At 43.5% G+C, this 26551-nt stretch overlaps 1 protein-coding gene across 1 annotated transcript in view; it reads right to left on the bottom strand.

Moving 5' to 3' along the window:
* Positions 1–24140, bottom strand: part of SPATA18 (spermatogenesis associated 18) — a 34843-nt gene extending 10703 nt beyond the window's left edge. Inside the window, exons 1-9 of the mRNA XM_056111431.1 lie at positions 23710–24140; positions 13603–13708; positions 13240–13355; positions 11487–11596; positions 6580–6675; positions 4773–4865; positions 4569–4730; positions 2519–2551; positions 2041–2290 (exon numbers count right to left, since the gene is read on the bottom strand). Of these exons, the coding sequence (XP_055967406.1) occupies positions 2041–2290; positions 2519–2551; positions 4569–4730; positions 4773–4865; positions 6580–6675; positions 11487–11596; positions 13240–13355; positions 13603–13708; positions 23710–23796 (1053 nt within the window). The 5' untranslated portion in view covers positions 23797–24140. The remainder of the gene's footprint in view (positions 1–2040; positions 2291–2518; positions 2552–4568; positions 4731–4772; positions 4866–6579; positions 6676–11486; positions 11597–13239; positions 13356–13602; positions 13709–23709) is intronic.
* Positions 24141–26551: the final 2411 nt, after the last annotated feature.

The following is a 26551-nucleotide window of genomic DNA, read 5'->3' on the forward strand; positions in this document are numbered from 1 at the left end:
TGTAAATCACAGTTTCTCAATCAATAGGAAGAAAGAAATGAAGAAAGAACCCCAACAAAAATGCAACAATTTCCACCTAGACCTCTTATCTTAATCCTAAGTGTAAGAAGCTAGAAAACATAGTTTGAGGAGAAGAAAAATCATCTGTAGTTACATACCTCATTGAAAAGTGCCAACTGATACTAGGATTCCCCAGAAATATGTCATTGACAAATAATAATTAGATAAAATTATCAAGCTACAGAACTCAAGGGCTGGAGCAATAGCACAGGGGGTAGGGCATTTGCCTTGGATGAGGCCAACCTGGTTTGATTCCTCCGTCCCTCTCGGAGAGCCTGGCAAGCTACTGAGAGTATCCCATCCTCACTGCAGAGCCTGGCAAGCTCCCCGTGCGTACTTGATATGCCAAAAACAGTAACAAGTCTCACAATGGAGACATTACTGGTGCCCACTCGAGCAAACTGATGAACAACGGGAGGAACTTAAATGTTTTGCATACTCAACTATTGCATGCCTGTTATGGAATGTGTCCTGAAAAAACTGAGCTTTACATTACAGTCATGGCTTCATGCTACAAGCTTGAACCAACACAGTAAGCAATTCTTAACTATATAAACCAGGGATTGTCAAGTGCTCTTCTACAAAGGCCCAGATAGTAAATAACACAGATCACATAACTGTACCTGTCACTATTTTCCCCCAACCCTTGAAAAATGTGTCACTGTCCCCTGGTGGCCTGGTGCATTTGGGATCAATATACATTCCCCAGGCTGATGGATGGGACAGGCTACAGGCTGGTGGCCAGCAACATTTTAATTGGGATCATACAGAGCTTCTATATATAGGAAAAGAGGGACCAAGCTCCATAAGGGTCTGGGGACAGGGATTAACATGGGTTTGGTTGAACATAAGTATAAGCATGGGTTTGATTGAACACAAACATATGTAAAGCGCTTCCTGCAGGGGAAATTCTGCTAGGACACCTGCCCAGGGGCGGCACTCCATCTCAGGGGCTCCAGCATTCTGGATTCTGGTCCCCAACTGTTCTGTTGTCCTGTTCTCAACCCTTAGGTGGTATTTCTTCTTGAAATACAGACTAGTGAGACCAGACAAGGCCCACAGGTCATACTCTGCGGACTCAGCTTGAAATAAATGAACACAGGAAACATTCGGTCACAGATAATTCAGCTTATAATAAGGTTTGGTTTTATAATCAACTGTCTCTTAACAGACCCTTAACAGACCCTATGTTGCTCCCATAGAACAAGTGTATCTGTTTCAGACTCGAGGCTTTGAGTCTGAAACATATGAGCACTGTTCAACCTGGCGCATTCAAGTTGCTGAAGAGTGGCAGTTTTACTAATTGCGTCAATAAACAAGCACATACACTTTCCCCCTGCTGACAGATGGAAACAGACGGCCATTGATCTGATAGCAACAGATCGACCAGGGTACAAGAGCCTGTATTTGAAAATTCCATCCATACCCACTTAGTATAGACACAAGTATTTACAGTCCTACAGGTATGGGTACTTCACCTGCTGTCTGGTCAATAAATGTTTTAGTTATTGAAGGGAAGGAAGGAGAAAGGAAAGGAGGGGGTGGGAGCGCCGAAGAGGGGAGAGAAAGGAAGGGAAGAGAAGGGAAAGGAGGGATGAGGGATGAGGAATGACGGGAGGGTTGAGGGGAGAAGGGAAAGGAAGGCAAGGGATGGAACAGAGGGAAGGGGAGAAGGGAAGGGAGGGGAGGGGAGGACAGGGGAGGACAGGGGAGGGGAGGACAGGCGAGGGGAGGGGAGGACAGGCGAGGGGAGGGGAGGGGAGGGGAGGGGAGGGGAGGGGAGGGGAGGGGAGGGGAGGGAAGGGAAGGGAAGGGAAGGGAAGGGAAGGGAAGGGAAGGGAAGGGAAGGGAAGGGAAGGGAAGGGAAGGGAAGGGAAGGGAAGGGAAGGGAAGGGAAAGAGCGAGGGGGGGGGGGGGACCCCGGAGTCCCTACGCGCTCCTGCCTCGCCCCCCGCCCCGGGCCCGGGGGCGGGCACCTACCACGGTGGCGATGTAGATGATGCGCTGCACCGTCTCGGCCTTGTCGATGCAGCGCCGCAGCAGGCACTGCGCGTCCAGGCGCGCCTGCGAGTAGGCGTCGCTGAAGCGGGACAGGAGCGCGGCCTTGCGCGCCACGCTCGAGCCCTTGGCGCGGCTCGGGGACGGGCTCCGGGTCTGCGCGGCCAGCGCCGACGGGCTCTCGGGCCGGCTGCGGGAGCGGCTGCCGCCGGGGCTGCACGAGCGGCTGCGGCTGCGCTCGGGGCTCTGGCTCGGGCTGCGGGTCTCGTCCACGCGGTCCACGCGGTCGTGGCGGCTCTGGCTGCGGCTCTCGGGCCGGTGGCGGCTGCGGCTGCGGCTCAGGCTCTCCCGCCGACTGCGGCTCTGGCTCACGGGCCGGCTGCGGCTCATGCTCTCGCGCCGGCTGCGGCTCTGGCTCACGGGCCGGGTGCGCCTGGTGGTGTCCGGGCGGCTGGGGCGCGCAGAGGGGCTGGGGGAGCGGCTCCTGATGGGCCTGCGAGGCAAGGGTCGGGCCGGGAGGCGCTCAGGCTCGAGTCACGCCCCGGGAACCCCAGAGGGGAGCTCCCTCCTCCCCACCCGCGGGTCTGGAGGAGAGACCCAGCGGGTCCCCCTCGTCTGAGATGGGCTCAGAGATGCTCCCCAGCCAAGAAACGAGATTCCTGAGATGCAATCCTGGATTGGCAGGTCTAAAGCAATTCCAACGCACTGGGCATCTCGGGGCACCTTTTCAGCGGTCGCAGAAATTCCAGCGCGCTTTTACAGATGAGGAAATAAATGAAAACTCAGGAAAACTCAGCAAGTACGCCACAGCCACAGAGCCAGCCAGCGAGAGACGGATGTAGAGAAGGAACCCCCCAGCCGCGGAGGACCAGCACCCAGGTATAAGATGGAATGAATGCACGTTGAAAAAAGGAGAAAGAGGATCTTTGTTCTGGTCCCCAGCACTGCTTTTTCATACCAGGGCACTTCCTGTCTCCTGTCCGAGAGTCTGTTTAATATAATATCTCTATAATATCTCTGTCCTGTCTGAGAGTGGGATTTGGAAGACGGGATGAGCTCGTTCATTTGTGAGCTTTTTCTCCATGGGAAAGCGTTGTGACCAGTGCAAAGTCCAGAGTGACCAGATGAGCTAACCCAAAAGGAAAGGGGGAGTTTTATAGAAGAAGCTCTGGGGCCAAGGAAGGGCAAAGCAAACTCTCTGAAGAGGAAAGGGGTAAGGAAAAACCCTCATTTTCAAGGTTTCTCTGGTTCGATGGCATGCCCAGATATCACTCTCAGTGTGACACCTCTGATTCCACAGGGGACAGAGACTCACAGCGTGAGTTCTTGGGAGTTAGAACAAGCTGACAGCAGCACAACCCCGGGGGAGTGATTTCCTCAAATGAAGGGCTAAGGTGACATCTGGGAAAAGATGGGTGTGGACAGCAGTGAGTCAGGGTAGGATTCAGGAGCATGCCAGAGAGGATCCCAACTTATGGAGAAACTGGAAAGAGGAGGAGAAATGTGAACTCCAAAGGAAACCCGGCTGCTTTGCCTCACTGAGGGCAGAGTGAGACACAGGAGTTCAAACACTTGTCTTGCTGACCTTAGATCAATGCCCAGAACTACAAATGGTTCCTGAGCAACAACAGGACCTACTTCTAAGCACATAACCAGAAATAGTCTCTAAGTACTTCTCTGGCCCCCAAGTCAGCAGCAGCAATGATGAAATACACTGAATAATCTGTCTTCATGCTCTGCCCATAATTAGAAAGGGACAGTGTTAGAATTCTAACCAAATGTACACTCTCCATCCAACAAAGGAAGATCTAGCACAAAGATCACCTACAGTAGGATGACATCATCCCTGGAAAGAAAAGGACCTTCGTCTTATAGATCATTCAACAAGAAGGCACCTACTGCAATCCAAACCCATTCCTCACTGTTTTCTTTCCATCTAAGAACTCCCCTTCCTCTCCACTTCATGCCTTAAGACCTTAACATGATCACCTTTTAATTCCTGTATTGCAAACCACAACACCTAAAAGGAGAGAGAGAAAGAAAGAGAGAGAAAGAGAGACAGATAGAGAGAGGTGTCTGCCATATAGGCAGGCTGCAGGTGGAGGTGGCAGGAGGGAAACTGGGGACATTGGTGGTGGGAAATGTACTCTGGCAGAAGGATGGGCATTGGAACACTGTCTGACTGAAACCCAATCCTGAACACCTTTGTAACTGCGTGGTGATTCAATAAAATAAATATACATTCGCCACCAAATCAAACCAAAACACCCCAACATCAGCCCCAAATCAGTGCATGCATTGGTGTTCACAATCCAGAAAGTGTTTCCTCTTGCTGGAAGGTTGCAAGTGACAGAAAGCAACCTCTTTTACCATTCAAAACTATGAATATGGTTGATTGGGGATCAGGATATCATTTTATCTCCTCTCCTTTCCTATCCAAAACCAAAAAATATATATAATCATTCAACCAAGAGAGTTTAAAATGGAATGCTCTATAAAATAGGTCAGACCTTCCTTGGAGTGACGTTTTCTCAGCAGATAAAACAGCTATCTCGTCCTTCAAGTTCCGGACCTGCTTCTCATAATCGGATATGCCCGAGTTCTGCTGATCCACAATGGATGGCCTCTCACTAGTGGACGAATCAATCGTGGTTCTCCTTCTCTCCAGGAGTCTATTGTCTGGAGCCCGCTTTTCTGAGAACCTCAATTCTGACTCCCGAGGTATTTCTGAGCGCCTAAATTCCGAGTTTCGCTGGTCAATGCTGCTTCTATGACGTGCCTCTTCCTGGGCTTGAAGAGATTTTAGCCTGAACAGGGAAATTCAAAAAAAAGTTATGATGAGAAAGAGAAAGAATGAAGAAATAAGCAACACTTAAAGTATTTAATAACAGCAGTTATTCCACTGAGTATGCCATCATTACTTGGGAAAAGCTGATAGAAATTTAGAGGAACAAGCACAGATGAATCAAGGGCCGAATTGCTAGGGTTGAGGTGCGCTTCATTTCTGCAGCTTGTTCAGATAAAGGGGTAAAAGATCAGACACTCGGGCTGATACTTTAGCAGAGCAGAGTGAGCTTCAGTCCCACTGTCCCATATCAGACTGAGCTGAACTACACCAAACTCTGCAAGCGCTGACCTCCAAAAGCTACCTTCCAAACTGCTCAGATACTGTCTCATCTCACTAGCTCAAGTTTTTTGAAACAGCTAGACACTGAAGGAGACAATCCTATGGAAATGGACTAACACCCACAATGCTAGGAGGAAGTCTAGGCTTATGAGCCTACTATTACAGAAATAAAGGTTTTGAAATATTAGCATCATTAAAATACAGAGGTCTGGCCATCATTAAATACTAGTAAAACTCATAAGAAGATACTCAGGGATGAAAATGACAAATAATATAGGATAAAAGGGAAAGGACTGGATCTTTTCAAGAACATAGGAAGGCTAAAAATGCAACCACCACATTCAAAGCTGCACTCACTAGGAACAGTGAAGAATGAGATTGGTGCTACAGGAAATCAATATAATCAAAGAATCTGAGAAGATATAGCAAATAGGAAGTAAGAGATTAAAGTGATGACAAAGGAAACATCAAATAGAAAGTGGAGCAGTTCTCCCAGCTAAAATGTATGGGTGTTCCTGAAGAAATGACAACCGGTAAACATGGGAAGCGGGCAGAAAGATGCTTGTGTCTCTAGGTATATTTATATGTTTACAATTTAGAAATATTTATGTTTTAGTCCAATTCCCATTACTATTTTAGGGAGGGATTCAAAATTAAGATCAAGAAAGGAATAACTATTGGAGAAACAGTACAGGGATTAAGGCGCGTGTCTTTCACATAGCTGAGGGTTCAACCCCCGGCACCCCATGTGGTCCCCTGAGCCCTACCAGGAATTATTCCTGTGCAGAGGCAGGAGTAAGTCATGAGCACAACCTAGTATATAGGGAAAATAAGGAATAATAAGAGATTGGTGGGTTGTTTTCCCCTATAGAAAGTTTTTAGAGTAATCTGATATGTAAACTGAAATTTTTGAGTAATCTGATATGTAAACTAAGATTTGCCACCAAAATGAGCACAGTATTATTTCCAATGTTGAAAAATGAGTGTCAAATATCCAATACTAAGAAATACCTAAAAGTGATGAAACAAGAGAAACTAAATCATGAAACTAAATCATGGTATGTTTATCTTAAAAACAAACTATTTAAATAAAACATAATGTCTTCCAAAGTTGTGCGTTTAAGATTTAGTTTGTAGTTTTGACTCATTAATTGGAAGAAATTATGAAATAGTAAGAGGAACTGAATCTGGAATTATGAGAAAATTTTAGGTTCTTTGTATCTAGGAAATGTTAATAGGTCATGTTTTTGTAGTAAGAAAGACATAGACATCATTAATAAAAATATTTCTGCCTTTTATCTTGGATAGCAAAAAAAAGAACCTTTCATATTGTAATGGAGAGCTAAACTTAGAGATTAATCAGCAGGCTGCAATTATCCTGTCATATTTCTTACTGCTTTCTTAGCTGATTTATTTCCTCCTCTGCAGCCATAATGGATATGGACGATCTGTCCTTGTTGTCTTCAAGAGTCTTTTCAGTTGCAGACATACTGTAAGAGAAATCAGTAACGAAAGAGATTTTCCAGAATTGGCATACTTTCTAAATCAAGACATAGGTTCTCAACAACTTTTGACATAATACATAAATGCAACATAAACAAGGTCGAATTATAAGAAGTCTGCATCCAATCAGATGATATTGAAAATATTATGGTGCACTTGTATACAATTTATGCCAGTATCCTTTCTCTATGTCAAACACAAAGACAGTACAGAGTAATACCCACTTAAAGGACTATTAATAGTTGTTAATCTTGCAATGTTTTAGAAATTAAGACTTGGTCATTCTTCTCTCCCCTTCAAATTCACCTTCAATAATTACACCAAATTCCCAGGCTGTCTCTTTCTATGAAAACTCCATTTGTGGGCAACAGAATAAAACCTATTCTCTTTAACTTTGCCCTGTCGATCTATATTTGACTTCATTTCCCCAAACTTCTTAAATAAAAGTAAATAAAGGAAATCCTCCACCATTACACTTAGCTACCAACTATTTTGTGTCTTCAGATCTCTTCCGCCACTTACTAAGCATGATTTTCCTTAATTTTCACCATAGCTCAAGGCTTTGTCAATATCAAGGACTCTCTTGCCTATACACAATCAAAATAGCATATTTTATTACATGACCATTGCAGATTTTTGCCAAACTGTTTTTCAAAAAAAAAAAAGTGAGGTGTGACCATTGTGAAGCTTTTAGAAAGGGTTGTAAACCAGTTTTATTAACTAAGGTGGGGGAAGAGGGGGAAATGTGACCATTATGCAGTTAAATAGGGTAAATAATACTGTTTTCTAATTCTCTCTGAATTTGAAAAAAAAAATGGCAGTGTGAAAGATTACCCTGGATGAACACCAATAGCTCTTCTTAAGTTGTTCTGATGCAGGGAGAGATCCTGGGGTGGGGGTCAAAGGCATCCTCACTTTTCAGATCCTTCTGCCCTGGCCCCAGCAGCCTACTTTCATCACTGTGATGCTGAGTCTGAGAGTGAGCAATTGCTTTAGAAACTCACACCAGTCTTCTGCCTTGCCCTCAAATGTAAATAGGGAAGACCAGGCTCTGGTCTCTGCCCTCTCCCTAGACAGAGATGCAGACTTCTAATCTTCAGATCCACACCAATCAGAAAATACACAAAAGAGGAGTTACCACAATTCCAGCCCACCTACTCCTCTAGCTCACATCTACCCATCCTGCACCAGAATCTCCAAGTGTCTCTCTTCTGCTCCAGCACTCCCAACGCTTCACCATCAATCTATCAATAAGACATCATCTCTTTACAAACACACCATGAGTAATATGAAGGAAAAGATTCTATCTTGTTATCCACTTTATCCTAGCACGTACAAACATGTTTTGTCACAATAAATTGGAGCAGGGGGGAAGATGAATGAGTGGGACTCTGAAAGCCTAAAGCAAAGTAACAATAGCATCACAGTAGGGCTACAGGAGATGGACAGGAAAATGTGAATATTATTGCTCCTTAAAGCATATATAGGAAAATAAACTTTTTTATCAAGAGAAAACTGTCAAAACTGAATAAAAAGTACCAAGAAAGGAGACAGTATATAAATAGGAACAAGGTATTTTCTCTCTCAAGATATGTAAGAACATGAACACAGAAGCAAACATTCTGCTAATTGGGTACCCTGGCATAATATAGAGAGAGAAGAAATGAGAGTATTTCATGTCAAACATTATTTTCAGCATTATCTTAACCTTAACATATTTTCTTTAATTTTTTTTTTGTTCATTGAGTCAATTTACTCTGTGCCAGGCATGGTGGCAAATGCTAGAGATATAAGGGTTTTATCATGGCAATACAAGGGAGTAACCCTTTGTTAGGAGTCCTAACATAAATATATAAATTCTTTTTATGTTTGAAATTGTAGTAAGTGCTTCTTTTGTAGCATTACAAAAGGAGATTAAAGGAGAAGAGCAGGGAGCTTTCTAGGGAAATCACTCCCAAGTTGAAAGAAAGGATAACAAAGAACCAGCCCTTCAACAAGGACAGTAGAAGACTCCTCTGTTCCTTTGCCATAACAAAGTACAAATAGATTTTGACTAGATGAGGAGAAACCGGTTTGAGCTGGAGACAAGAGTCAGGCTACATCACACAAGGCTGTGATGTGGAGTTTCAATTCCCCTCCCTTACCCCAATATAAAGAAAGACACTGAGTTTTCAAGCCGGGAGAGTGACTTGATAGCATAACATAACTATATTTGCTATGTGGAAATTGGATTGTAAGCAAGCAAGAGTGAATGGAAGCAAAGAAGTCATTTGGAAGGCATCTAGCTGGTTAAATATTGTCAAACTGAACTGGACAATGGTAATAAAAGGTTGCACGGGGGAAGGAACAAATGTAGGAGATGTTTAGGTGGTATATCCAAGCAGAGAACCAAACAGATTGAAAAGAGAAAACGAGAACAAGACTGACAGTGAAAGCCAAGCATACACACCAATGGTCTCCTCTTGTGTAAGATCTGTCACACATGATAAGAACTGTCCTTACTCAGCATTAAATTGGAATCTGGTTTCTATAGGTTTAGAGGGAGTGAAGTTCCTTAATTGTACAGTAGGTGACACTCTGGTTTTAGAGATAAGTAGGCAGAGTGAGAGAGCTGTGTCCACCATAATATTGAGGAAAAGGCAACATTTGAGATTTGTGTGAAAGGGTAGAAAGGACATAAAAGGGTGTGCTTAGGAGTATTCTTGCAGCTTTTCTGTGTTTACAGTTATTGCAAAGTAAGGGGTTTATTTTATTTTTTTGATAAAATTTTTTTGTATGTTTGGGAAACCACCACAATAAAGATAAATGCATCTATGTCACATCTATGCATTCCATTGAACACATCTCTCAGAGCATTCTGTAACTCTTCCCTCCTACCCAATGTCAAGGGAGTTGCTTTTAAAGCGTGTGTTCATAAATAGTCTGAGGTGGGGATGGGTTGAGGAGGGTGTCATATTTATGGGTACCTACAGGACAATAGGAAAGAATTCTTGACTCCACATTGTGCTAAAAGAAGTCAGAAACCAGCAAAGTTTTATAAAGGGGCCTGGTCAATATCAGCAGCTGCCAGTGAATGCCCAAGAGATCTTCCCAGAAGAACCAAAACTCAGCACCCATCAGTACAGGACCCTAGTGTCCAGGTAGAACTGAGGTCAGCAAGAGTCCAGAGGATAACATCCAAAGCCCTTCTCTTTCAGTGCCAAGAGATCATGCAAGCATTATTCTTCCCTAGATGCCAATCAAAGGAAGAATGGAGACAGTGAGCCCTTGAAGAGGGCCAAAAATCGTTTGTAACCAACTTAGAAATAACTAACTACCTTGAAGGAACCAAAACAAACCTACAAAGAGATTTCAACTTTAAGGATCTGCCTCACTGCACTCCGAATCAGCTAACCTGAATTAAAATCAGTTGCAGAAATTCAAAGGAAATACTGTTTGCAGAATGTGTTTGGTAACTGTTTTCTACTACAGCTATAAAACTGCCCTGATAACAACTCCCACTGTGAAAATGAACGAATGGACGGGGGTAACTATGGATATGTGTGTGGGGACACACACACATACAAACATCTGGCCTGGGATATACTAAAATGTTCACAGAGATGAGCTAACAGGTGGTGTTCATCTTTATGCTGTTGTTTGTCAGGTGCACACTGAGGAGAAAATGTGTTCTACTTGGATCATCATGAAATGAAATCAGTAGAGATGGTTCCCTTTATAGGAAATATCTTCAGAAAACTAGGCAGAAGGCCACACCTCCTTCCATCTCTTGCCTTAACTAGGTTCAAAAAAGAATTTCTAGCTGTCTTACACATGTCAGAGATGGGGGCAATGCTGGATCATCCAAATTCCTTACTGATGGCAAGGGATACTGAATGCAGTTTATTCCCATTTATCTATCTTTGTTAAATACAAATTCAAAGGTTATTTTTAGTGATGATCACTTGAGTTTACTCTCCCCATTTCTACATAAAGAATATATCAGCTGGGGCTAGAGTAATAGCAGAGCAGGCAGGGTGTTTCCCTTGCATGCGGCCAACCCGGGTTCGATTCCCAGCATCCCATATGGTCCCCCAAGCACCGCCAGGAGTGATTTCTGAGTGCAGACCAGGAATAACCCCTGAGCATCGGCTGGGTGTGACCCAAAAAGCAAAAAAAAAAAAAAAAAGAATATACCAGCTGCTGTCTATTGATGAATGGCAATGCTTAGCTTTTTTAATATACCTTTCTACTTAGTAGCCATTCCCCCAAATGCAACTGTTCATTCTTTATGGAGTTGGACTCTCTTGGTCAGGTGCATATATCCCCTACATGAGTCTCTCTGGCAGTCACAAACAGCCTATTCCATACAACTTTTGCTTGTTCTGCCTAAATTTTTCTCTTGAGCTCATCTATAACCCTGCTTAACCCTTCCCATCTGCATCCCTTATTGTTTTCCTTTCAAAAGGAAAATTTTTATGTAGCCCTCTTCCTCTGTTCTTCACTATGGGTATTGATAGGTGTATGGGGTATTGATGGGTGTATGGAGAAGATGAAACTCTAGAAATGGAGTTAAGGTGCTCAGGATTCTAGGGGTCATAATATTTATATATCATTTCCAAATCTAAATATAGTGACTCCTAACTCTCTCCTCTTTCACCCTTTTCCTCATTCTCTCCCTCATCTCTTACCCCATATATCAAATCACTTATTTGAAAGTATATACATTTTATGAGTCATTATTATTCCCTCAAATATAAGACATTACATTACGAACTAACAATTCTTTTTAGAAAAAGATAACTTGCATTCCTCTTACTCGTCTTGAACCTGGTTGAGCTGAGAACGAGTTGAGTTCAAGTCAGAATCTAATTGTCTAAAATCTTGCTCACGAAGAACAGACTCTCGTCTCTCCTTCTCAAATGAGTCCTGGATTGATACAAAAATCCCAGAAAAAGAGCCTGAATAAAAATCATAACAAGGGCAGACTGCAAAAACACTGTGTTGGGCTAAAGAAGCCAAGTACAAAAGAACACATCCTAAGTGATTTCATTTACCTGAAGTTGTATTGGGAAAACTGATCTCAAGAGATACCTGGAAGGTGAATGGAAGTAGAACCAGAAAATGCATTGTTGCAGGGAAATGTTTTCTGACCTTTCCTATAAGTTACAAGGATGCCTGCATCGATCAAAATTCAGTGCCCTGGGACCAGAGCAATAGCACAACAGGGTGTTTGCTTTGCACACAGCTGACCCAGGTTCCATCCCCGGAACCCCATACAGTTCCTGAAGCACCACCAGGAGTGATTTCCTGACTGCTGATCCCTGAATTAGCCCTAAGCACTATCTGGTGTGCCCCCACCCACAAAAATTAATTTAGTGTCCTATGGTTTCCACCATTGTTAAACTATATCTCAATATTTATAAAGATATTGAAATATCATCCTATATTTCTATATCTAGACCTATGCTGTAGAGGTCAGTAGCAAAATTTTGCTTCACGACAAGTGACAAGCTAAATTGTTTCACATAACAATCACCTCTAAGTTTTACAGGAACCTTAGGTCATTAAAAGCATCATTCCCACTCAGTATATGAAGAAACTTAGACATAAAAAAAATTATATCAACCTACCCAGGGCCATAAGAAATGGAGTATAATTCAGTGATACTTAACCATCTCCCATGGTCCCCTTAATTAGAAAAGTTTGCTTTTATTTCAGAAGGAACTTAAGTACATCAACACAAGCCTTAAAAATTAAGGCGACTGCCTACCCAAGGTTTTGCATGCTCAGAAATAATGATACAGTGCCATAAGGAAGGTTTGTATTCTCTTACCCTTCCTCTCCTAGAAAAGTAAACACTGTCCTATTGAAACCACCAACTTTGACCGAAATTGTAACACACTTTCTTTCTACCAGAAACTAAGTTTTCCTCTGATCTTGGAAGTTTCCCATTCATTTATTTAATTTTTCAGCATACTGAACTTTCCCCCACCTGAGGAACTCTTTCTCTTCTGAATCCCCATTCAGGGTACCCTACCTGTCCAGATGACTTCTATGTGTCACTTAAAAGTTAGGCAACTGGGGTCAGAGCAACAGAGCAACAGGTAGAGTGTTTGCCTTGCAAGTGGCTAACCTAGGTTTGATCCCTGGCACCTTATAAAGTCCACCAACCCCCACCAGGAATGATCTTTGGGCACAGAACCAGAAGAAAATTCTGAACACTGCTGGGATGACCTCAAAACAAAAGAAAACAATAAAAAAAAATTATGCCCACCTCATGCCAGGTCCCAGAGGACATGGAGGCAATGTCCCAGAGAGAAAGCATTGGCTGTTATGTCAAGTCACCCCACTACCAAGTAGACCAGGCTAAGATTTGAAGACAGGTCTATCTTGAGAGAAAACCCAATCCATTATTATCACTTTCAACAGTTTTCCATGTTCCAATTCCCTGAGTGGAGTGGAACCGCTCACCAGATGCATGAACTGTGTCTTAGGTATGGTTTGTGTGTCCAGCACTTAGGAAGTGGGCTGCAAGTCAAAGGGGGTAGGGGTGCCTTTAGTGTCCCTACCTGTAGAGAGGGGAGCATGATGTCAACCGATTTCCCTGCCGTGGCAGAATTAAAAGATGTCTCCAGCCAAGGCAAAAGACGTGATTTGATAACTTCCATGCCGTCAAAGTGTCCTCCTAGAAGAATCCACAAATCAGACCAGGGAGAGAAATCTGCCCTCTCCACCTCAGTAAGGGTGCACAGAAAAGCACCACAGTAAAAGAGGTGATGGCAAGAGCAATAATACATTTGTTAAAGACGTGCTTGCCTCACACAGGTTTGATTCCCCGCATCACATCCCAAGCTCTGCCAAGAGTGAGACCAGATACCAAAATCAAGGAAAAGGGCACACAGGATGGAAGAGCCTGGACGAGGCTTCCTCACCTTCTTGGGCTGATTCTGAGAGGATCTTGAAGAACTGTCCCTGGACTCTGGCAATTTGTTCAATGAATTCCAGACACGTGTTCAGATTTACGTCGCATGAGTTGTTCTGCAAAACCAAGAGAAGAGACATGATCTATGCAATTCCTGACTCCAGGGTACACTGCAGGAAATGGAGCCTCTCTTTGTACAGATTCTTCCTGCCTCTGGGATGCCCCAGGAGGGAGCAATGGCTGAATGTTCACCAAAATGCATGCCTGGTCCTCCTGCGCACACAGCTGGACCATCCTCCCACCCTCACCTGGCAGGGTGCGTGGAAGTACGGCCGAGCTCTGGAACTGGAGGGATAGTGAGCTGTGTTGCTTCTGTAGTACCCAGAAGAATAGCTCTTCAGTGAGTCTCCTCTATCTCACTCTAGGCAGTCCAATGCAGAGCACCAAAGAAATGAGCCTCTGGTCAGAAGAGTATGGAACTGCAGAGTTAGAAAGCTGCTCACCAAAAACTTGCATTGAACTTTTGGAGAATTGAGAAAGCTTTATGGCTATTGAGTCAGGGAAATTTGGAAGTTGTTTGCTTGTGTTTTTGGTTTTGTGTGGGGCCACACCTAGTGGTGCTTATACTTGGCTTACACCTGGATCCGTGCTCAGGGACTACTCTTGTTGGGACTTAGGGGACCATGTAGTGCCTGTCTCCATTCTGTCTCAATGGACTCACTGTCTCCATTCTTTCTTTGGCGCATGCAAGACAATTGCTTTATGCACTGTGCAATCTCTCCGGTATACTAGAGAGACAGTCCAGCAAATTGGAATACTAGCTTTGTATACCAATAACTCTGACTCCCTTTTCTCAATGGAAACCTGGAAAAAAAAATCTCAGGGACAAGAAAGATAGTACAGCAGGCAGGGTGCTTGCCTTGCAAGCAGTCAGTCAAGGTTCAATTCCTGCCACTTTATACAGTCCCCCAGGCACTGCCAGGAATGATCCCTGAGTACAGAGCCAGGAGTAGCCCTGAGCACTGCCTGCTGACTGAGGCCCAAACACAAACACCTAGTGGTGCTTACAATGGCTTACACCTGGATCAGGTATTTTCTTTGCTAGCAAAGAAAACTAGCACCATGACAAATCCCAAATTTCTTGATTTATCTGTTTTATTGGTCCTGGTGCTCAACCTAAGTTCAGTATAGTATAAAGAGTCTGGATTCTTGTGGATACAATAGACCAATACAGAAAATATAGCCCAGAGGTCCATGCACCTAGTAAGGGAGTTAGGAGAGCAGACAATATTGGATGAATAAATGAATGAGTGATTTAACAGCATGATATTCACAGCCTCTGTTTCATTTCTCTGAATGTTTCACTCATGCACTGTAGCACTGCACTGTTCTTCCGTTGTTCGATTTACTGGAGCGGGCCCAGTAACGTCTCCATTGTGACACTTGTTACTGTGTTTGGCATATTGAATACGTCACGAGTAGTTTGCCAGGTTTTGCTGTGCGGGCGAGATACTCTCAGTAGCTTGCCTACAGGGCTCCGAGAAGGGCAGAGGAATCGAACTTGGGTCAGCCAGGTCGGCTGGGCTGCATGCAAGGCAAACGTGCTATCACTCCACGCTTACATTTGTCTGAAATTCAATTAGGGGCTTCCAAGCTTTTGTTCTCTAGCTAGATCATGCTCTGTACTAACTGAGCAGAGAAGGCATTTGGGATTTAAGAAGGCCTGATGATGCAAAATTTGTTACAATTCTGTGTGCTCTGACCCCATAAAAACAAGGAAAATGTCTTGCAAAAGAATTAAATCAAAATAATGCACATCCCATGCCTTAGGGAGAGGAGGTCCTTAAGAGTTAGACCTACAAGATGGTGTGCAGTAGTGAAAACAACAATGAGTTCAGGAATTGTAGGATAACACTGTTTTGTCCTTCCTGCATAACCTCCGGTAGTTTAGATTTATTGGGTTACTCCCATCACAGTGTTCCCATTCCTCTGGAAACACTGTTTATTTGTAACTTTGTGCTCTATTGACTTGTAAATATTGTTTTTCTCTTCTCCCTAAGTCCTTTGCATAGTTTATTCAGAGCAATGTCCTTTTTGTACGTACACAAGAAGACATGCTTTTGTAATGTGACTCTCAGTGATATTTCCCTCTTGGGCATCTGTTCTCTCACCTAAGCCTCAGCTGCGCTTTCTTCCTAGCACCCCAATAGCAGGGTCCCAACAAGGAACTGGATGGAACCAGGGCAAGCGGTAAACTATGTGCTATCCTGGCATCGAGATGGGCCTGGCCAAAGTGCCATAATGCTTAACTATAAATTAAGAGCTTGGTCATGGACAAATGCTGTCATGATCCAAAAAGTAATAACTAGATTTGAACCCTGCTAGGGTTAGGAATGATTAATCTGGCCTGAGCATCGTAGTCTGAGTCTGTGGCTAGATGTTCCCAGGAGAGTTACCCAACAAGCCTTAATGTTATCTCTTACTGTGTCAAAAATAACTAGTATTGAGATGTTGATAGTTATTGGACTAGGGAAAAGAGAAAAATACCTTAAGGGATATTTTGCCCTTGGGCAGTCGGGAAGGGCTTTGGAATATCCTAGGAGGTGTTCCCTTTGAATTTGGTGGGCTTTCTTATGTTGATTTGGCTAACTGACTGGGGTCAGTGTCAGCCTGGAGAGATAAGGGAGTTGGAGAGAGAGGATAGGGGAGACAGGAGTGAATGAAGAGAGGATTGGAATAAACTGCAACTAAGACCAACCATCCTGGCTCTTATTTCTCCCTTCAGCTGCCCTTGGCCAACAGCCGTCCTAATCCAGGCCACACACAGCGGCTCTAGAGCATCGAACGTGGGCAGTGAGATAGAGCTGTCCAGAGAGCCCACCTTCAGCATGCATAGATTTTACAAGGAATAATGCAGACCCTGGCTCAGTCTGATTCTTTAGCTGTTGGTTTCTTTTATTTTTTATAGATCCCATGTGTGCTTAGAGGCAGTGCTGGGGGTCAAAACCAGGACTTCAAACATACAAAGATGTAAATCACCACTTGAATCACATCTCTAACCTTAATTCTCTTCATTTTAAATATGATCCTCTGTTTCCTTGTATTTAGGAGGTGGTGAGTCTCATGAGATAAAGCAGAGATGGTAAAACAACATTAGAAGAATAATGTAGTTGTAACAGTATATGCCCTTATGCCTTGCTTGTGACCTGTAGGTATAACTTGGTGCCCCAAAGAATGTTTGTCTAATGTGTTTGTTCACACAACTTACAGAACAAAAGAGAATATATTACTTTAGGCAACTCCCATTTCCAAGACATGTCACTACATGCTATGACTACTAACAGAAGGCATTGCACAAGATATTCTATTTGCAAAAGGATCACATTATTCTATAAACATGTACTTACACAAATAGAGAAATTATTTGAACTAATCATGCTGTTTCCTGTTGCCAGAGCAGATTTCCCAAAGTTTATTCGTTCATAAATCATTGAGATCCTAAAATGTGTTAAGAGATTGGACTGACAGCTCAGGAAACAAACCAACAGTAGGGGGAAAAAGATAATTTCTGCTACTAATGAGCTAGCTCTACAGTTGAGGAAATGTAATGGAGAATCCGAGATACCTGGGGACTAAATATTTACCTTCTAATTCACTCAGTGCTCTGTGAGGACAATGAGTTGTACAAGAGCAAATGAGCAATGGTGAAGGGTGAGGAGAGAGAGAAGGAGCAGCAGGCACCCAGGCAAGAAGCAATGAATCATCTGATAGAGAAAAAATGGACTCGAGCCCTTTGTCAACTTACAACAGGGTTACTCCCCAATAAACATAAATTGAAAATAATATAGGTGGGAAATGCATTTCTGAGATATTGCTTCACCGTGTGGCATAATGGTCCAAAAGGCAGGAAGAAATGACTGTTGGGAAGAATGTAAAGAAAAGGGAACCCTCATATACTATTGGTGGGAGTGCAAGTTGGTGTAGCCACTATGCAAAACAGTACAAAGATTCCTCAACAAAAATAAGAATAGAATAATTCTATGAGTCAGCTACTTGATTTTATCTGAAGATGACCAAAGGCACCATTTAAAAAGGATAGCTGGTAGGGGCTGGAACAATAATACAGCAGGTAGGGTGTTTACCTAACACACGGTCAAACTAGGTTTGGTCTCTGGCACTCCCTATAGTCCCTGAGCACTGCCAGGAGTGATCCCGGAGCACAGAGCCAAAAGTGAACACCAATGGGTGCAGCCCCTCCTCACAAAACAATAATAATAATTTGAAAAAGACACATATTCATTTGCACACTGTGTCCATGTAAGCATTATTTTCAATAGCCAAGATCGAGAAACAACCTAAATACCCCTAAAAGATTAAACAGGCAAAGAAGACATAAAACTATTCACAAAGACTGACTCTGTTGTGTAAAATGATGAAACCTGGCAATTTTTAGCAACAAAGATGGGCTCTGAGAGTTTTTTGCTAAGTACAATAAGACAGATGCTAAATTTAATGCTAAGTACAAGAAGACTGATGCTTACTATGCTAAGTACAAATCTCAAGATGAATACCATGACATTTTATTAACCTGTGAAAAATTACTAAACCAAACCAAACTAAAGAAAAAACCCCTCTTAGTCTGTAAGAAAAAAATAGCATTAGCCAGAAGGGAAGGGGAAAGGGTCAGTTGTATGGTAAAGGAAGAAAACAAGACTTTTGGGGTTGACATCATAGTGAGGCATATGCAGATGTCAGATTATAATGGTTACACCTGAACTTTATGTTACATAAACTGATGTGACTGCAATAAAAAAATGCAATATATTTCAAATAACCCACCAAAATTGCTGTGGGCTCTCCTATTCACATTTGTCTTCAGTTTGACAGCACCAACTAATCCTCTTGATTACCTGATGACTGATGAAGGTGACTGTGTATCACTTTCACATCATCATAAAGTCAAAAATCATAAGATGAATTAAGTCAGAAACTGTCTGTTCAGGGTACAGAGACCAAGTACTGATACTTTATTGGCCCCATGAAAACTTCTGGACTTTACCCCATCATTGAAAACTTTAATGGTACAAGCAGAGTAAGGTAGATTTGTTTTGCATTTTACAAAAATCACTCTGGCAAGAGAAAACCTCAGTTTGGGTCAGAGAGAATCTGATGAAGAAGCTGATGGTTATAATAATTGGGCTGAGAGACACTGAGCGTCCTCTTGAAATTTCTTCCTAGCCCCAATCATACCTATCAGATTCCATACCTAAGAAATTTCCTGAGCTGGAAGCGAGCAGGTTTAGAAAGAGGTAGGAGATGTGAGAGGGATGATTCTATTTGAGGACAGCTGAAGAGTACTATAGGGCCTTTGGATAATGATGACTAGCAATAGTACCTAACAATTATTGCTCCTTACTCGATTGCCAGTCAGACCCTGAACTAAGAGATTAAAAAAAAAATAAAAAGCACCCTACTGATTGCCATTCATCTTCCAGAATTCACTGAGGAGCAAAACAAAGAACTTTAAGTTAAATGGAAGAGATGGTAATCGAGCTGGGCATTAATTTGAAAGGGAATCCATGCAATCCAAGACTTCAGGGGCTGGCCCACCTTGCTAGACAGAGAAAGAAGCCCAAGAGCAGAGGCATTCAGGTTAGAGAGAACATCCTAGTGTGCTACATTTTGCCCAGATGCCTGCTCCATCCTCTTCTGGAGCACGCTGGCTGAAAGTGCTCCTTGCACTGGACGGGCAGTAGGAAGGAAATGCATGGAGTGACCAGGGCAAACAGCTATGCTTCCCTGATGGTTCTGCTCCACCCTGCTCACCTCTCCCTGTCCTTACAGAACCTGCTGTTCTGCCCGAAATCCAAACTACACATACACCAAGCAGAGATTTTAAAGATAGTCAGAGAACGCCAAGAGGAGAGTTTCTGGAAGCGAGGTAATTGTGGCAAGGGAAGGGAAGTAAATGTACTAATTCCATAATATCCTCATGAATGTAGAGGTGTATTGACCAAGGAGGAACAGCCAAGGCAGTCAAAAAGCCTGTTTTGGTCCTAGCTACAGCAACCTTTTGTACTCAGGATTGTAGTCTCTCCCAGAGAGAGACAGCCTCTCCCTCAACCACAAAGATTCTTCCAGCACCAAGGAGACACCCTTCAAGATCTGCTTTCAGTGTGGTTCCGCGTGCTGATATTCAATATTCTGTTTTCACCTTTAAGTATAGATTTCTCTGACACAAAGGTGAGTTATGAAAGAGTAAGTGTCCCTGACCCCTTTTCATTCATATACTAGGGAATCAAGTTTCTAGATTGTAGTGCCCTGGAGGATTATTTTTTTTTACCTTAAGAAAAATAATCTTGGGGCCCAGAGCAATAGTACAGTGGATAGGATGCCAACTTTGTATGAGTCCCACTGGGGTTTAATCCCTGGAACCCCATATAATTCCCTGCATCTGCCAGGAGTTATCCCTGAGCATAGATCCAGGAGTAAACCCTGATCACAGCTGGATGTGGCCAAAAAAAAAAAAAAGATAAATATCGGATGAGGGTTGGGGCATTTGCAGGTAGCTTGCAGAAGAGTACAGAAGCAGCAATTCCAACTCATGTTATCTGGTAAAGCAGAATCCGGAACACCTCAAGGATGTGAACATGTTTGACATATGTTACCTCAGTTTACCAAGGTTACAAAGCAAGACTAGGACCATCTCAAAGGCACCTTGAATACACTCCATGGTTATGACAGCATACTCAGCTGCCCTTGACAAGTCCTATTCTCTGGTGTTGGCCTGCATAAAGTGAGCCTGTTTGAAACATCTCTTTTCCTCATCATGAGTGGAAACTAAACTGTCTCCAGGAAGGAGAGTTTCAGCCTAGAGTTGAGCACCGCTGGAGATAGCTAATGCTGTAAGGTCTTCCCTTCTCTTCTCAACATCTCCATGGAATAGTTAGAAGGTGAAATACGGTTCGAGAAAGATTACATGACTTTTAGGGTTAACCACTAAAACCACAGAGATTTGCGTGATAAATTGGGGTGTCTGGGGATATCATGATCTTACATGAACCTGAAAGACACTCAGATTTCTTTACCCTTTTCACTAACTGGGAAGTTGAGAAGAGGAGGATCTATATAACTTCCTGTCACCCAGACCCATCCTTTCTCCCTAAAGTTTCCTATCCTCCACCTTTCCCAACACAATTCAAATGTGTCTCCTCTCTGGGGAATGCATCCCACTCCTTTCCCACTGCCTACGGGTTTCAAAAGAAAAGGATGTGGAAAGGGTCCTGAAATGATGAATTGAGTTAAGTAATGAGGTCCACAATTGAGGCATGGGAGAGGCTAAGGTCAGTTTTAGACCAATATGACCTTGAGATGAGAAAAACACAACTAAAAATGTCCGACTAATAATCATCAGAGAAACTAGGATAAATTCAGGCCTGGAAAAAAGATGTGAGATTTAACCACATACACCTAAAAGATGCAATGGGAATGTAGAGGAAAGATATTTCTAATGTCTGGAACCACAGAAGTGAGTGAGGAGGAAATCAACAAAGCAAAGAGTACCAGAGACAAACAGGGATGGCCACAGAGAAATCAGTTGTCAGGGAGCTCAAGAAAGGATGCCCAGGAAATAGCCTCAGCATTTGGAAAACTCAGAGTGCAGTTTCTCCATGGAAGGAGAAGGGAAGTAGAATCAGCAAGGGAAATCTAGGTAGAAATGAGTAGTGAGAACAGAGGAATGAGAATGTGCACTTTTACATAGAAGATATAATAAATTCTGGGTGCTTCTCAGAACTTACAGGGAGCGTATTTGTACCAAAATGAACATGCTTTCTGAAGTTCATAGTTTTTACAGGCTACAAGGCAATTAAAAATATTTCTTGCCCTAGCTAGGTTTTGTTTCCATTTTGTTTTGAGGGTGTGGGGTTGGGTTCACACCCAACAGTACTCAGAGCCTACTCCTGGCTCTACACTCAGGGATCACTCCTGTGGTGCCAGAATCCAACATAGGTCCACAGGTGCCCGATAAATGCTTTACCCCTTGTAATATCTCGCCACCCCCAGAGAGTTTTAAGGGTGAATTCGTGGATTAGGATTTTTTTCTGCCTTCCTAACTTCAGTGACTAGACTAAAAGTAGGGCCCTACGGGTAGGCTTGTGATATAGTTGGGAAAGTTGGAAATAATTATGATGGGAAGGTGCAATGGTGGTGGGACTGGCACTGGAATATTGAATGAAATAAATCACGAACAACTTTATGGAAATAAAAGAGTAAAATAAAATAAATAAAATTTTATAAAGTAAAAGTAGGCCTCTTTTAATTGTGCTGTAACTGCAAAAGAAAAAATAACAAAACTCCTGGGCTTGGTAAAAATGAAAGTGCTTACTGGAGGGAAGAAGGGGTGAGAGGCATGGGGAAGAGGACCTGTTTGATGGTGGGATGGCAATAGAACTTTGGCAGTGGGTGTGGTGCATTTTACAACTTCACATCTGGCACGTGAAACCTGAAATCCTATAGCACTGTTTAACCAATGAGAAAAGCAGTTAAAAATAAATGATGGCTATAAGGCTACCCAAGGCTTTTCATTTTTAATTTTCCTGAAATTTTCATAGAGAAAGAATAATCAGTGCTGGTTCTTAAAAACTAGGCCAAAGGCATGGATACATACACTAGGAAGAAAGTAAAGGAGAGACCTAGAGATACATTTGCGCTTTCTCTCTGCTCCAACTGTCCTGATTCAAAGGTGAATGGCAAAAGCCAGAGCAGCCGTTATTCTTACCACAAAGATTTAAGAAACAAGCTGGGGTTCTTTGTTGTTGTTGTTGTTTTGTTTTTTGGGTCACACCTAGCGATGCTCAGGAATTACTCCTGGCAGTGCTCAGGGGACTATAGGGGATTCTGGGAATGGAACGCGCGTAGGCTGCCTGCAAGGCAAACACCCTATCCGCTGTGCTACCGCTCCAGTCCCAGAAATGAGCTGGTTTTGACTAAAGTGCGTGACCAGAATTTGGTGTATCATCTAGAATAGTTTCTTGCATTTCACAGAGGGGTAGGAATCAATTATCCCAAGTCATCAATTAGCGCTACAAAGAGCAGGATTAGAAGCTAGGGGTACTGATCCAGGATTCCCTCACTCTTCTGCCTCACTGTTCCACTTGTTTTCTAATGGTAGAATTCTTCTATTAAAAGCGGGGAGGCTGGGGCTGGAGCAATAGCACAGTGGGTAGGGCATTTGCTTTGCACACGGCCGACCTGGGTTCGATTCCCAGCATCCCCTATGGTCCCCTGAGCACCGCCAGGGTTAATTCCCGAATGCAGAGCCAGGAGTAATCCCTGTGCATCACCCGGTGTGACCTAAAAGCAAAAATAAATAAAGAAAGAAAGAAAGAAAGAAAGAAAGAAAGAAAGAAATAAATAAAAGCGGGGAGGCTGAATGTTATGCTCTCTGGGTGCGGAGTAATGACAGGGAACCCGAGGGGAGAATGGGGACCCCACAGAGAGCTCCTGCGTTTGATGGCAGAATATTGGTTTCTTGCAAATGCCATGGTGTAGACTTTCTGCCTAGGCGTTGAAGCTGCCTACGTGCCGTAATGACCTGCACACACGTGAACCCCACAACACGGACGTGTGATCCTCGCAGGACTTAACGCCCGGGGTGTCTTTTTTTTTTTATAAAGATCTGTTCTAAACTAACTTCTCAGATGGAACGTCACGATTGTAGTAAAATAGTAGTTGGGTTAAGGGTAGAACGGTGGGTTGCTGGAGGAAGGAAACAGTGGAGAATAGATAGCGGGTTCCATCAGATCCACAGTAAAGAATGCGGCTCTTTCCTGTTGCTAGGGCCTTCAGCGTCCTTGGTTACCGCCATTCTCTTCCGGGGGGCCGTGCCGCCGCAGCGCCCCCTAGCGCCGCACGGAGAAAAGGGCACCGTCGATCCCGGCGACACGCGCACCCAGGGTGCTGCCTGCGGGTTAGAAGCCCTAACCGTGCCGCCTTTGCAAAGAAATCCACCCAGAAGTCATCCTCCTAGAGTCCAACCGCCTCCCGGGGCCGTGCAAGGACCCAGAAGCCCCCCTATATAACCCCCCGGTGGGGGGGCCCTGCTAGCGTGACTCACATTATACTCCCTCATCCACGACTCCAACTTGTCCTGCAGCATTCCCAAAGTTCCGTTAGAAACCAGTTTCCTCAAGGTTTCCGCCATCGCTCGCTTTCCGCTCCACTCCGGGAGATCGAGACGCGGAGAGGTCTAGGCGGTGGTGGCCTCTGCGAGACGGTGGGCTGGTGGCGCGGGGGAAGGGTGTTATCTTCCAGGTGGGCTCAGAGCGTTGCTGTTGCCATCCTCCCCCTGGGGTTGGACCGGGCAGGGTGCGGGAAGCCGGGGGGAGGTGCTCTGGGCCACAGCCGCTGCGCCGCATCCGCTGCCCGGTGAGTCTCTGGCTTCCCTGCGGCCGCCGGCTGCCGCGGCCATAAATAAGCCCCCGATTATTAAACAAACTTTGACGTGGGCCCGCGGTTGCTAGGGACGCAGGGCGGCGGCATCCTAGCAACGCCCGCGGCGTCCCGCCCACGTGGGGCTCCAGCCGCCCTGCCCGGAGGGTTGCGACCCTGACATCCCTCTCCACCCGCAGCCTGGTCACCTGCCACTGAGCTTCTCGCTCTTCCTCCCCCGCTGCCGCTCCTATAGGAAAACTCCTGTACTCCTGTTTCCTTACTCGCACTCGAGACCCCGGTTTTGGGGTGAGGGTTGGTGGGCGCCTCCACTTTAGCTGGCTGCAGCGCGATCCCCGAATGAACCAGTTCTTTTTTTTTTTTTTTTTTTTGAACAACAGCCAGAGACCTCGTGTCTGGGAAAGCTAAGGTTAAAATTAGTGGTAACCTGGGCTCACAGCCGACCCAGGCTCGATTCCCAGAACACTATAGGGTCCCCAGAGCCCACCACGAGGCAGCCCTGAGCATTACTGAGTGTGGCCCAAAAGCACCAAAAAAAAAAAAAAATTCAGTGGTAACCATAATAAGGTGGTTAAATGGGACTGGTCGCTTACTGTCAAGGATCATACTTTTAAAGATCAAAGTATGACCTTTCAGTGCTGCGCTTAATACACCAATGCTACTTTGTAATCACACATTTCTGAAAACTGCTGATTATTGTTCCAATGTTCCTTCAATCCAAAAGGGAATGGTTATTTCTTGGGATCTTCCCTTACACTTGATCAGGCCTTTAATTCATTCTAAACACCTTTCTCTCGCCAGCCTGGAACTTGTTTTATCTGGCTTTGCTTTGTTCCGTGGTGTACAGGGTATGCCTGAATCTCAGATTTTAATCTAAATCTAGATTTAGAATATACATCTACATCTAGATTTTTAAATCTAAATCTAGATTGTTTAGATCCAGGATGTTTCACAAGTTAATACTAAGCCCCCAGGTTTGAACAAAATTTGATAGTATATTTTTAGGATTCTCTGGAAGTTCACTATTTGATGTGCCAGGATCTCTGATGAGACTTGGTGAAAGGCTTGTGTCCTTTGGAAGACCTTGTTTCCAAAGGGTGATTAAGCCAGCGGTCCTTGGAAAGAGTCAAGAACAGAAACAACTTCAACCACCACAAACTTCTTAAGAAGCCTTATTTTCTATGCAATTGGAAAAGTGCAGATTCAAGTTATCCTTAGCTATTTGATAAACTACAGAAAGGAGGAAAGGAATGAGAAAAACTTCACCAGTTCATTTAAATCCTTACACCACTGAATCTTTTGCTCATGTCAGGTTTGGGTTAAATCCTCCTCTGTGCTCTAGACACTAACATTTCAAATGAGGAATAATAGTTCGCCACTCAACTGGATTATAATGAGGCTAAATAGAATAATTCATGTGAAGTGCTTAGGATAACACATGGAAAAGTTCTTCATAAATGTTAGTCATCTTTAGAAAAATGCAGATGACACAATTGTTATGAAAGCTAGGATGGAAATTAACTTTCCAAGTAAAATTTAATGGTTGAACAAACCATCCGATGAAATGTTATACAGTGAGAAATGTGTTATTGAAATGTGTTATATTCATCTAATATCTAGAAATTCTCACTGTATAATAAGTGAAAAAAGAACTTACATACATTTCGTGTTGTGATAAGAACCTAAGAAATGATTGTGATTTAAATATGCTCCCTTAAACTTCTCTGATTTCACGAACTTAAACAAATTGCTTTTATGAAAACTCATTCAAAAATGAGGTTACCCTCCCAAAAAATCCAGCCTAGAAAAAATTTAACCAAAATACTCATACTTAAACTGATCCAAAGCAATAAAGTTGACAATAAGTCCCTATTACTAATGACTCATTAGACTCAGAGTTTTAGAAGGAATCTTTGAAATCTTCTTAGACTCTTCTTCCTGCTGCCATTTCTCCCTGTGACACTCACATCTAGATTAAAAACCCTCAGATGTGGCTGTCACTTTCTGAACCTCTTGGTTCTCTAGATCTCTGGTAAATGTAATTAGCAGGAATTGTGTTTGTTAGTAACCAAAGGCAAGACTTCGTTTACTCAAAGTAAATGTTTTATTAATTTATTGTTACTTATCACTGACAAGTTTCAAAAAGAGATCTGAGGTGACTCAGTAATATCTCTCTTCATTTGTGTTTGGACCATATCCAACTTTGTTCAGGACTTCAGGGATCACTTCTGGAGGTGCTCCCGTGGTCATATGTGGTGCTAAAACCAAATTGGGGTTGACTACATGTAAGGCAAGTACCTAATCCCCTGCACTTTCTCTTCAGTTAAATGTCTTGTAAAATAGATTACTAAAATAGAAATATGGGGAATGAGACATAGTATAATGGGTAAAGCATTTGGTTGCATGCAGCCAACCCAGGTTTAACTCCCAGCCCCCATGTGGTCCCCCAAGCCAGCCAAAAGTGGTCTCTGAGCACAAAGACAGGAATAAGCCCTGAGCAATGTTGG

This window comes from Sorex fumeus, unplaced genomic scaffold (genome assembly GCF_029834395.1).
Source record: "Sorex fumeus unplaced genomic scaffold, SorFum_2.1 ptg000013l, whole genome shotgun sequence".
In the NCBI taxonomy this organism is placed as follows: domain Eukaryota; kingdom Metazoa; phylum Chordata; class Mammalia; order Eulipotyphla; family Soricidae; genus Sorex; species Sorex fumeus.